Source organism: Octopus bimaculoides, chromosome 28 (assembly GCF_046866305.1).
Source record: "Octopus bimaculoides isolate indiv1 chromosome 28, ASM4686630v1, whole genome shotgun sequence".
In the NCBI taxonomy this organism is placed as follows: domain Eukaryota; kingdom Metazoa; phylum Mollusca; class Cephalopoda; order Octopoda; family Octopodidae; genus Octopus; species Octopus bimaculoides.
This window is the reverse complement of record NC_142955.1, coordinates 1,442,582-1,456,386: the sequence shown is the minus strand read 5'-3', so window position 1 is coordinate 1,456,386 and position 13,805 is coordinate 1,442,582. Positions and strand designations below refer to the sequence as shown.

At 40.5% G+C, this 13,805-nt stretch overlaps 1 protein-coding gene across 1 annotated transcript in view; it reads right to left on the bottom strand.

The window, feature by feature from the left end:
- The window catches only part of LOC106873882 (intraflagellar transport protein 172 homolog), a 78,147-nt gene that overhangs the window by 60,591 nt on the left and 3,751 nt on the right, over positions 1–13,805 (bottom strand). Inside the window, exons 3-10 of the mRNA XM_089343974.1 lie at positions 12,478–12,590; positions 11,741–11,846; positions 10,938–11,017; positions 9,718–9,805; positions 8,178–8,392; positions 6,552–6,675; positions 5,872–5,967; positions 1,025–1,186 (exon numbers count right to left, since the gene is read on the bottom strand). Coding sequence (XP_089200100.1) covers positions 1,025–1,186; positions 5,872–5,967; positions 6,552–6,675; positions 8,178–8,392; positions 9,718–9,805; positions 10,938–11,017; positions 11,741–11,846; positions 12,478–12,590 — 984 coding nt within the window. The remainder of the gene's footprint in view (positions 1–1,024; positions 1,187–5,871; positions 5,968–6,551; positions 6,676–8,177; positions 8,393–9,717; positions 9,806–10,937; positions 11,018–11,740; positions 11,847–12,477; positions 12,591–13,805) is intronic.

The window sequence follows — 13,805 nt, the reverse complement described above, 5'->3', positions numbered from 1 at the left end:
CTATATATATATATATATATATATATATACGACGGGCTTCTTTCAGTTTCCGTCTACCAAATCCACTCACAAGGCCTTGTTCGGCCCGAAGCTATAGTAGATGACATTTCCACACAGTGCCAGACATAAGATAGTAGGGTACAATTAGAGGGAGATTTGGCTGTTATATCTACCAGGTTTTGATACCAAGTAGACGTCTCCCTCATTGGCTCATACATACATAAAACAGTAAGGTGATTTCGCTGCTATTTCTACCAGGTCTAGTGACCAAGATGTCTCCTTCGTTGACTCATATGTACTTAAGACAGCAGGGTGAGATTTGAGGGAGATTTGGCAGCTATTTCTACCGAGCCCAGCAACCAATTAGATGTCTGCCTCATAAGACAGTCGAGTAAGACTGGAGAGAGATTTGGCTGCTATGTCTACCAGGTCTAGCTACCAAGAAGATGTCTGCCCTCATTAGCTCATACATACATAAGATAATTGGGTGTGATTTGAGGGAGATTTGGCTGCTATTTCTACTGAGCCCAGCAACCAATTAGATGACTCCCTCCTTGGCTCATATATACATAAGACAGTCGGGTGTGATTTGAGGGAGATTTGGCTGCTATATCTACCAGGTCTTGGTACCAAGATGTCGCCTTCATTGGCTCGTACATACATAAGATAGCAGGGTGTGATTTGAAGGAGATTTGGCTGCTATTTCTACCAAGTCCAGCTACCATGTAAGAAATTTCATTGGATGTATGTACAAGCCAGTGAAGGAAACCTCCAGGTGGTATCTAGACTTGTTAAAAACAGCAGCCAAATTTCTCTCAAATCAAACCCCGCAGTCTGAGAACAAGAGAACAAAAATAACAATAAATAAAATGCTGACCGTTGTGGACTTGGGGTTCCATACATAGATGAAAAAAAAAAAGACAAAGACAGGATGGTCAAGGCTGGAGCAGCCTTGATTATACGTCTACCTGATGAGGCCTGAACTGGAATGAAACAACAACAAATGATCAGGTGGGTAACTTACCTCGGTGAATTTGTTGGTCAAGAGGTCAGCCAGGATGATTGTCTGGGTGGAGTTAGCCACAGCATATCTGTCGCTGCCCATGATGCGTACGTTGTCAATCTCGTAGCCATACTGCGATTTCAGCACAGTCTTCTGACCACTGCTCAGACAGGTCACTATCACCTGCATAGAAATGTGAACATTATATACATATATGTGAAGGTGCAATGGCCCAGTGGTTAGGGCAGCGGACTCGCGGTCGGAGGATCGCGGTTTCGATTCCCAGACCGGGCGTTGTGTGTTTTTATTGAGCGAAAACACCTAAAGCTCTACGAAGCTCCGGCAGGGGGTGGTGGCGACCCTTGTTGTACTCTTTCGCTCCAAATTTCTCTCACGCTTTCTTCCTGTTTCTTCAGTAACGCTGCGATGGACTGGCATCCCGTCCAGCTAGGGGTGGGGAACACATACGCCATAGAAACCAGGAAACCGGACCCATGAGCCTGTCTAGGCTTTAAAAGGGCACATAAATAAATAAAATAATATACATATATATAAATATATAAATGTCTTTATCTTATATAAAATAGACCTGTGTGTGTGTGTGTGTGTGTGTATTTGCTTTCCATGTGAGAACAGCTGAACATATTGCTTCCATACTTGAGATGCATGAATAATTTGACCTCGGATACATAATAGGGTCTTCAGTTTATCTTTTTTTTTTTTTTGAAAATAAATAATAGAGGCACAGGAGTGGCTGTGTGGTAAGTAGCTTGCTTAGCAACCAAATGGTTCCGGGTTCAATCCCACTGTGTGGCACCTTGGACAAGTGTCTTCTACTATAGCCTCGGGCCGACCAAAGCCTTGTGAGTGGATTTGGTAGACAGAAACTGAAAGAAGCCCGTAGTATATATATATATATATATATATATATATATATATATATATATATATATATATATATATATATATATGTATATATATATATATATATATATATATATATATATATATATATATATATATATATATATACACACATATATATATATATGTATGTATGTATGTATGAGTGTGTATATGTTTGTGTGTCTGTGTTTGTCCCCCCAACATCGCTTGAGAACCGATGCTGGTGTGTCTACGTCCCCGTAACTTAGCGGTTCGGCAAAAGAGACTGATAGAATAAGTACTAGGCTTACAAAAGAATAAGTCCTGGGGTCGATTTGCTCGACTAAAGGCGGTGCTCCAGCATGGCCGCAGTCAAATGACTGAAACATGCATACTCATAGACACACACATACATACAGACACATACACACACTCATACACATACATATATACACACATGAAAGGATGTGACGATGTGGATATATATGCATATGTGTGTATGTGTGTTTGTCTATGTATGTATATATATATATATATATATGTGTGTGTGTGTGTGTGTATATACATATATAATACTTTGCTTGTTCTCATGTTTGTTTTCTTTTATTTTTCCTTTCTCCCTGTTTTTCTTTGTTTTTTTTAATTATATATATATATAAACAGACACACACACACACACACACACACATTTATATATACACACACAGAGTGAGAGACAGATAGACAGATATATATATATATGGACACGCACACACACACACACACACACACACATATATATATATATATACACACACACACATAGATAGATCAATAGATACACAGATAGACAAATATAGATATATAGACATATATATATATATCATCATCATCATCATCATCGTTTAACGTCCGCTTTCCATGCTAGCATGGGTTGGACGATTTGACTGAGGACTGGTGAAACCGGATGGCAACACCAGGCTACACATACACACAGACACCAATATATATATATATATATATATATATATATATATATATATATATATATACACACATACCAATATATATATATATATATATATATACACACATCAACATACAGACACATACACACCAATATATATACACACACACATACCAATATATATACATACACACATCAATATACACACACACGCACACCAATATACACACACACACACCAATATATATGTTCACACACACACACACACACACAGACATATACACGAATAAATGTGTGTGTGTGTGTGTGTGTGCGTGTGTTCGCATGGAAATACATATGTGCATGCATGCATGTATGTGTGTGTGTGTATGCGTGCGTGCACCGATTTACTTGTGTGAGTGTGTGTATGTGTGTATGCATGGGCACATGCGTGTTTGTATGTATGCATGTGCGTGCGTGTGTGTGTGTATGTTAATAAATTAAAGCCTCGACATTTTCCTATGTACATAAATCAAATTGTCAGAATATTCCTCTTCTCGTGCCGATCAGGCCCGCAAATCTTTCTGGGTACCGACTGGCAAAGCTTTCACACATAAATCAATTGTCAGCAATCAAAAACAAACAAACAAAAAGAAAAAAAGAAAAAACCCAAAAAAAAAAATTTTTAACCCAACAAAAACAAACAAAAAAAAGGATGGTACAGTCACCACGAATGAAACATCTTTGATCATGTGTCCTGTAGGAGGAAGCTGACCCTGGGCTAAACAACAACAACAACAGCAAGATAGAGTATATTGATTTTTGTAGTCCTAGGTACACTTTGAATGTAAGTTGGGATGGGCATGGATGGAGCATTTGATCATGAGATCTGGAACTGAACTAGTACGACAGCAACAACAAAGGGTACATTGAATTTTGTACTCCTAGATATACCATGCCTGAATGGAAGTTGGGAAGGGCATGGCTGGAACGCTTATGATCTACAACAGCAACAAAGGGTACATTGAATTTTGTACTCTTAGATATACCATGCCTGAATAAAAGTTGGGAAGGGCATGGCTGGAACACTTATGATCATGGATCTAAAATGACCGAGGGCTAAACAACAATGGCACGAAAGTTTACATTGGTTTTTGTACTCTTAGATACACTTTGTATGAATAAATGTTGGGATGGGCATAAATGGAATGGTTTTGATCATGTGATCTGATCGATTTGATTTGACCCGGGGCTAAAATAACAACACTACTAAGAAATGGCACATTGGTTTTTGTAGTCCTAGATACACTATGTCTGAATATGATACAGGATGGAACACTTATGATCATAGATGTACTGGATCAGGACTGGCCTGGGGCCAAACAGTGACAAAAAGGAAAGCAACATTAAATGATGTAGTCCTAGATACATTATGCCTGAATAAAAGACAGGATGGTCACAGCAGGATCATCTTTGATCACAGGCCTGCTGGATCAAGACAGACCAGGGGTTAAACTGCAGCAACAATGTAGGACACATTAGACAATGTAGTCCTAGATACACTATGCCTGAATCAAAGACAGGATGATCACAACAGGAACATATCTGACCATAATTCTGCTGGACCAACACTGACCTGTGGGTGCTTTTACGTGCCACCAGCACGAAGGCCAGTCCGATGATACTGGCAACGGCCACGTTCAAAATGGTGTATTTTACGTGCCACCCGCACAGGAGCCAGTCTTCGTAAGCAGAGTTTAGTGTCCAATGAAGGAGACGGCTTTAGCATGGGAGCTAGTCGTCGAATTTAGTTCGATTTCGATTTCACTTGCCTCAACAGGTCTTCGTAAGCAGAGTTTAGTGTCCAAAGAAGGAAAGGTACACATAAGTGGGCTGGCTACAACCCTGGCAGAGGCCTTGGATTTTGGTCTCACTTGGCTTGCCGGGTCTTCTCACGTACAGCATATTTCCAAACGTCTCAGTCAGAAGTCATCGCCTCAGTGAGGCCTACATATATGTATATATATATATATATATATATATATATATATATATATATATATATATATATATATATATATATATATATATATATATATATATGTATATATATATATATATATATATATATATATATGTATATATATATATATATCATCTTCATCATCTTCGTTTAACGTCCGCTTTCCATGCTAGCATGGGTTGGACGATTTGACTGAGTACTGGTGAAACCAGATGGCTACACCAGGCTCCAATCTGATTTGGCAGAGTTTCTACAGCTGGATGCCCTTCCTAACGCCAACCACTCAGAGAGTGTAGTGGGTGCTTTTACGTGTCACCCGCACGAAGGCCAGTCAGGCGGTACTGGCAACGGCCACGCTCAAAATGGTGCAATTTATGTGCCACCCGCACAAGAGCCAGTCCAGGGGCACTGGCAACGATCTCGCTCAAAACGATGGGCTTCTTTCAGTTTCCGTCTACCAAATCCACTCACAAGACTTTGGTCAGCCCGAGGCTTAGAGTAGAAGACACTTGCCCAAGGTGCCATGCAGTGGGACTAAACCCATGTGGTTGGGAAGCAAGCTTCTTACCACATGGCCACACCTGTGTGTAGCTTAGTGGTTAGGGTACTGGACCCATGAGTGTAAGATTGTGGTTTTGATTCCTGGATTGGGTGACATGCTGTGTTCTTTATTTACTTCAAGCACAGTTTTATAAACTTAATACACAACACTCTCCCTCTTTCTCTCTCCCTCTTCACCTTACCCTCTCTTTCTCTCTCCGCCTTTCCTTTCAACTAACCATGTGGAAGTGTTACGGACGGGCTAAGTAACGGAGTGACAAGCGGAATTATTATAAGATGAAGCAGAACCAAGCACCTCACTGCTTTTAAAAAGCAAAGGGACATTCCGGTAGCGTAGTTCCAGATACAATACTTCAGATTTTGAAGAGAAAAGCGTAAACAGGATGGTCACAGCTGGAGAGCCTTTGATCCTGTGCCTATCTTCGTCATCAACATTATCAGCAACGGTGGAAGCGGCGGCAGTAGTAGACTCACCTGATTAAGGCCAACGTGAACAATCTCGAATTTCTTCTTGTAGTTGATCTTCTTCAGGGTACTGTTGAACACCTCCACACTGCCGCATAGGGTACCCTGTAGGAGAGAGAAGAAATAGGGGTGGGTAAAACTAGAAAGAGAGAGAGAGAGGGAGAGAGTGAGAGAGAGAGAGGGAGAGAGTGAAAGAGAGCATACAGTGACTGGGAACATCACTAAACAGGGTAATAGCAATGGAAAAGGTGTTGATGGTAGTGGTGGTGGTGGTGATGATGATGATGATGATGATGATGGTGACAGTGGTGGTGATGATGATGATGATGGTGATAATGACAACGATGATGATGATGATGGTGACGATGATGATGATGATAATGTTGATGACGACGACGACGATGATGATGATGAGGGTAGCGGTGGTGGTGGTGGTGATGGTGACGATGATGATGAAGATGATGATGATGATGACTATGATGATGATGATGATGATGATGAGGGTGGTGGTAACAGATGATAACGATGATGACAACGAACCCAGTGATGATAACAACGATGACGATGGTAGTGGTGGTGATGACAGATGATGACAGACATGATGATCATAATGATGAGGAGGAAGAGGTGGAGGAGGAGTAAAAAAAAAAAAAGGACCACAGGAAAGTCATTGTCATAATATTCGTTACCACAAGGACCCGGGAGCCATCCGGCTTCCAGCTGAGGGCTGTGATTGTGTACAGGTTCGGAATGATCTTGTTGATGGGGTCCTCCCACAGCCCTTTCCGAGGGTTCCAGTTCAGGATCTTCAGCCTGGAAAAACAAAAACCATAGAACAACAAATAAACAACTATATGTATGTATATATATGTATGTATGTGTATTATGTATATATGTGTGTATATTATGTATATATGTACGTATATTATGTATATATATGTGCGTATATTATGTATATATATATGTATAGGTGTGTGTGTGTATTAGGTATATGTGTGTGTATTACATACATGTGTGTATTAGGTATATGTTTTTGTATTACATATATCTATGTGTGTATGCATATTACGTACATATATGTGTACGTATTATGTATATATGTGTGTGTGTATTGTACATATTACGTATATATATATAGATATATGTGTGTGTGTGTATTATGAAAGCTGACTGGACGACAGCGAGTTTGGTATTTTTGCCGACCCCTCCACTTCTAGGCATCTTTGTGCCAGTTCCCTCCAATTCTTGCTTCCAATTACCAAAATAACCATGCAATTTATTTTTGCACTTGTTAATGGTTAATTATAAAAATTAATAATTTTATTTTACATGTTGTCTGAAAGTTAAAATGTGTAGCTACTGAAGGAAGGACCGTGTCTCAGTGGTTAGAAATTTTGGTCTCTCAGTCGTGAAGTCATGAGTTCAATTCCAAGCAGAGCGTTGCATCCTTCAGCAAGACACTTTAATTCACGTTTCTCCAGTTCACACAAGTGGCAAAAGTGAATTGTATGTGTAAGCCCGAGGCTATAATAGAAGACACTTTCCCAAGGTGCCACGTAGTGGGACTGAACCCGGAACCATGTGGTTGGTAAGCAAGCTACTTACCACACAGCCGCTCCTGCTTTCATAACATATAATTTTACATGCTAATAAAATAGTTTTGGGCACTTTATCCTTTGTTTTCTACATGCCCCCATCAATTTCAATCCCAACACAAAAAAAATTGGGGTCTTTTTGGTTACACATACCAAAACATCAAGTGCCTCAAAGGGGTTACTCTTTTACTCTTTTACTTGTTTCAGTCTTTTGACTGTGGCCATGCTGGAGCACCGCCTTTAGTTGAGCAAAGTGACCCCAGGACTTATTCTTTAGAAGCCTAGTACCTATTCTATCGGTCTCTTTTGCTGAACCGCTAAGTTACGGGGACATAAACACACCAGCATCGGTTGTCAAGTGATGTTGGGGGGACAAACACATACATATATATATACATATATACGACGGGCTTCTTTCAGTTTCCGTCTACCAAATCCACTCACAAGGCTTTGGTCGGCCCGAGGCTATAGTAGAAGTCACTTGCCCAAGGTGCCACGCAGTGGGACTGAACCCGGGACCATGTGGCTGGTAAGCAAGCTACTTACCACACAGCCACTCCTACGCCTATGTAAAGTTAATGACTTCATTTTTAATGTTGTTTCACTATTAAACACTTGCTTTTGAACAGACATATAGATGGGTGGACAAACAGACAGACATGTAAACGGATAGATAAACAGACAGATCGAAAACACCAAAACCCCACCATTTGAGTTTACCTGTTGAAACTTCCAAAAATGACAGAGAAGCCACTGGGACTGCAAACAGCACAGGTGAACTCATTTTCGTCCTCTTCCCGGCTGAAGTCGAACTGCTGCGAGCAGTGACCATCCCTGTCATAAGCGACGATTTTCTTATCACAGCCCCCAACTATGATGCCGTGACTGGTGTAGGCCAGCGCGTAAGGGGCTGAAGAATGGTGACACAGCAAACCCTGCAAATAATTAATAATACACATATATATATTTTTGTATCTGCAGCAAGACACCTGTTTCTCACACTTTCACCTTTCGTTACCTGACACAAGATCCCCCTCCTCCAATGCCCCTGCCCCCTTGCAAAATCCCTTGGAGACCCTACTGGTGCTGGTACCATATAAAATGCATTCAGCTGTAAAAATCATGCCAAATCTGAACTCGCCAGTATTTTCGAAGGGAATGAAAAATAAAAGCATTTACCTTCCCTTCGAAATTACTCCTAATAGTGGTTTGGAATTTGACTACTCCTTCTAGCGTGTTAGGTGTCCTATGATGGTCAGGCCACTGGTAGTAAAAAATTTCTGAAATTTTCCTACCCTGATATTTATTATCATCATCATCATCATCATCGTCGTTTAACGTCCGCTTTCCATGCTGGCATGGGTTGGACGATTTGACTGAGGACTGGTGAAACCAGATGGCTACACCAGGCTCCAATCTGATTTGGCAGAGTTTCTACAGCTGGATGCCCTTCCTAACGCCAACCACTCAGAGAGTGTAGTGGGTGCTTATATATATATATATATATATATAAAAAGTTTTGAATGGTACAACAATGTACTATAATACAAAAAACGGACTATATACCTGTTGTAATTTAGTTATCTATAGTCCGATGACATTTCAGAATACAATTCCTTCTTCAGATATTCTTAGATGGAGTCTCTGCTATAATCGTTTTTCCAACGGCTTTTCTTTTTTCGGAAGCATCTCAGCAGAGGTCTCACGAAGCTCCTTCCAGAATTCCTCATGAGAAGTGCCTGAGGTCGGCTATGTTTCAATCTCGTGAGTGTTAAGCCGTTGGAAAACAGATTATAGCAGAGACTCCATCTAAGAATATCTGAAGAAGGAATTGTAATTCCGAAATATCATCGGACTATAGTTAACTAAATTATAACAGGTATATAGTCCGTTTTTTTGTATTACAGTGCATTGTTGTACCATTCAAAGCTTTTTATTCTTTACAAACAATACACAATGCTTCAAGTGAACTACAATACTCTCCTATACATACATATATACATATATATATATACTAATATATATATCACACACACATATGTGTGTGTGTGTATGCATGTGTATATATATATATATATATATATATATAGTTGAAATTTATAGAAAAACAAAGACGAAGACAGGTGTAGGAACAACAAGTAAGTCTATTAATTTGACACTCAGGAAAAATAGAAAAGTCTTTTATGTTTCGAGCCTATGATATTCCATGTGTGGTGGTGTTAGGCGCCAGCAGGTGGGGATAAGAGAGGAGTTTACTTACCCGTGTCTCACCAGAACCATCATCCTCAAATGTGTAGCGCACTATGGAACAATCAGCATGGCCAGAAATGAATGCTTTCCCAGACGGACTTCATGGGAGAGAAATGAAAAAACAACAACAACAATAAAAAGTCAACCTCGGTGGAATTTGAACTCAGAACGTAAAGACAGACGAAATACCGCTAAGCATTTCGCCCAGCATGCTAACGACTCTGCCAGATCACCGCATTAATAATAATAATAATAATAGTAATAGTAATAGTAATAGTAGTAGTAGTAATAATAATAATAATAATAATAATAATAATAATAATAATAATAATAATAATAATAATAGTAATAGTAATAGTAATAATAATATGTCTACCCTGATGCAGTACCAGGCAGTGGTTCTCATGGCTTCTGATCTTAATTGATTGGAAGTGGTTATCATGTACATTGTTTTGTCTTGGTATAAAAAGATGGCCTACAGCAAATATTCTGCTCAATACCACATATTTGCTTGTCAGTTGTTTGACCTTAACCAGTTGAGCATGTCCCTTGGTGGCTGACGATATGTGCATCTTTGGTCACGAGCAGAAGTAGTGGGGAGCATCATAGCCATGTGTTGAGAGGAGTTCTTTGGGGTTTGAATAATTCACCTTTGGAAACATGGGTGTTTTGCTCAACTTCTTTAAACAAACCTTATTCAGGGACCTTTTGAGCGGGATGGGCTACTCGACCTGAAGAAATTCTAACTGGGCCCCATCCACAAGGTCATGCACTGTTTATCTTGATATGAGATCACTATGTTGCGCACATATGGTTGTGATGCATGTGCCTGGTGTACCCTTATCAGACTGGTAGTCATGATGGGTATAATGGGCTTAATGTCACTTTGATGGCATGCACTGCTCTCTCACTCAATAATAATAATAATAGTAATAATAATAATAATGAGAAAATATGTGTGAGAAGATGTTGGTAGAGTGTATAGTGTATAGTGTGTGGAATTTGAGACAAAATAATGGCACACATTGTTACAAAGTGCCCCAAGTTGGCCCAGAGAGAGTACAAGAAATGGAGACATGGAGTAAATAATTAAATCATGTGACCACGACCCCACCAAGACCTCCCCCACTCCACTACAAGTCATGTGACTTGTGCCCTGTGACCACTACTGCACCAACACTCCACCCCTCGTTCTGCTACTAGTCATGTAACATGTGTCATGTGACTTACCTGGCAGCCAATGAGACGACGTAGGAGTTGGTCGCGTATATTGTGGACGACTTGTTGCTCTTCATGTTGGCTGCACGGACCTGGAAGAAAGGTCAGAGAAGGATTGAGAGGTAGAAGGTCGGATGTCGAAGGTCAAAGGTCAAGAGCCGGATGTCAATAGGGAGGTCAAATTTAACACACACATGAAATGATATTGAATAACAAGCCAGTAAGGAAAGCCCACAAGGGGACAAACAAGGATAGACAAAGGGATTAAGTCGATTACATCGACCCCAGTGTGTAACTGGTACTTACTTTATTGACGCTGAAAGAATGAAAGGCAAAGTCGACCTTGGCAGAATTTGAACTCAGAACGTAACGACAGACGAAATACCACTAAGCATTTTGCCTGGCGTGCTAACATTTCTGCTAGCTCGCCGCCTATGACACAAACACACACACACACACACACAGAGGCATGCATGCATATACACAGACATGCATGCACAGATACACACACAAGTACACACACATGAACACACACACACACACACACACACACTCACACACATACACAAACTCACACACACACAGAGGCATGCATGCACAGACACACATGCATGCAGACACACACACACACATACACATGCGCACACAAACACACACACATTAATGCTTACACACACACACACATGAATACAAACACACCCACAACACTGCACACAAGAACAGAAGCAGAAGGTAAGTCGAAAAATTCTTACAGAGACACAAATAATGTATCACACGGGTATAGAGAGCTAGTGGCTGAAAAAATGGGAACTCACCTTTCCATCGACCTGGCCAAAAATCAAAGCTTGATTGTTAGGCCAAACCATCGCAGTTACGGAACTCTGAAGTACGAACTTGTTGCATATCACCTTCTTATCTCCCCTGTGCAAACATAAAAGGGAAAATTAAAAGAAATACACACACACACATACACATGCACGCACGCACACAGTGGCATAGTTAATAGGGAAGCAAAAGGAGCGAGCCTCAAAATTGGTCCCTTTCCAAAGTTTGTCAGGATAAAAGTTGGGATGGGCATGGTTGGAGAATGGGTCTGAATTGACCCAGGGCTACACAGCGACAAGAACGGCAAGAAAGGACACATTTGATAAAGTAATCCTTGCTACCCTATGCCTGAATATAATACAGGGATGGAACGTCTATGATCATAGATCAACTGGATCTAGACTGACCTGGGGTTAAACAGTAACAAAGAAGGACACAGACAATGTACTCCTAGATACACTTATGTCTGAATAAAAGGCAAGATGGTCACAGGTGGAAGACCTTTAATCATAGGTCTGCTGGATCAGGACTGACCAAGGGTTAAACAGTAATAAGGACACATTAAATGATGTAGTCCTAGATATACTATGCCGGCAATAGCTTTGGTCATACGTTGGCCTGCTCAGTCAGACCTGTCCTGGAGCTAAACATTACAACCATGGAGCACAACCAACACCGCAACCCCCTCACCAGGATAGGAAGCTAGAGCTGCTGAAGTGTAACTCACCACTGAGTTCCAATTTTGTAAACGTAGATGATGTTGTCCGTTTGTCCGATGGCGATCTTTGTGGAGTCTGGCGAGAAGCAGAGACCTTTCACTGTGTAGCTGGTCTTGCCAAACTGCAATATCAGAATAGAGTGAGGGTGAGTGAGGCGTGTGAGTGATGGTATGAGTGAAGGTGTGACTGAGGGTGAAGGTATGAGTTTGGGTGTCAGTGAGCATGAGAGCAATGGTTTGAGTGCGAGTGACGGTTTGAGTGTGAATGACTGTTTAAGTATGAGTGACGGTTTGAGTGTGGGTGGCGGTTTGAGTGTGAGTGCTGGGTTGAGTGTGGGTGACGGTTTGAGTGTGGGTGGTGGTTTGAGTGTGAGTGCTGGGTTGAGTGTGAGTGAGGCATGTGAGTGTGAGTGAAGGTATGAGAGTGTATGACCGGTTTAAAAGCTGAAGAGTTCAGATGAGAAGACTAAGAAAAGACATTGAAATGACACAGTGAAACAAAGACGTTAAGATAACACATTAAAATGAAATACTGTGAGGCCAGACAGTAGGACAGTGGTCATTAAGATAATATATTGAAGATGAAACATTAAGATAATATACGTCAACACTTTTTATTCCAACCCAACTGAGACTAGCCAAGATTCTATGACACAAAAACCATCCATTTTAATCCTCTATCAGTCAGAGTGCTTATTTATTCACGTTGGTTTGAATTAATCAAGCATTAATCCTATAGCTTTGAGATTTTGATGATGTGAACAATTACTCTTTACTCTTTTACTTGTTTCAGTCATTTGACTGCTGCCATGCTGGAGCACCGCCTTTAGTCGAGCAAATCGACCCCGGGACTTATTCTTTGTAAGCCTGGTACTTATTCTATCGGTCTCTTTTACCAAACTGCTAAGTGACGGGGACATAAGCATACCAGCATCGCTTGTCAAGCAATTCTAGGGGGACAAACACAGACACACAAACATATATATATATATACATATATATACGATGGGCTTCTTTCAGTTTCCATCTACCAAATCCACTCACAAGGCTTTGGTTGGCCTGAGAGGTATAGTAGAAAACATTTGCCCAAGGGTGTCATGCAGTGGGACTGAACTCAGAACCATGTGTTTGAGAAGCAAGCTTCTTACCACACAGCCATGCCTCTGCTTATGGTAATGATGATGATTTCATAATTTTTCTCTAAGATCATCTTGTCAAATTATGTTCCAAAACGCCATCTTAGTAATGGATAAAGATAGTACGTTTTTTAATTTTTTTTTTTATTCTTTACAAAATACATCATACACCAGGTTCTTAATTATTTTTAGAATTAATTG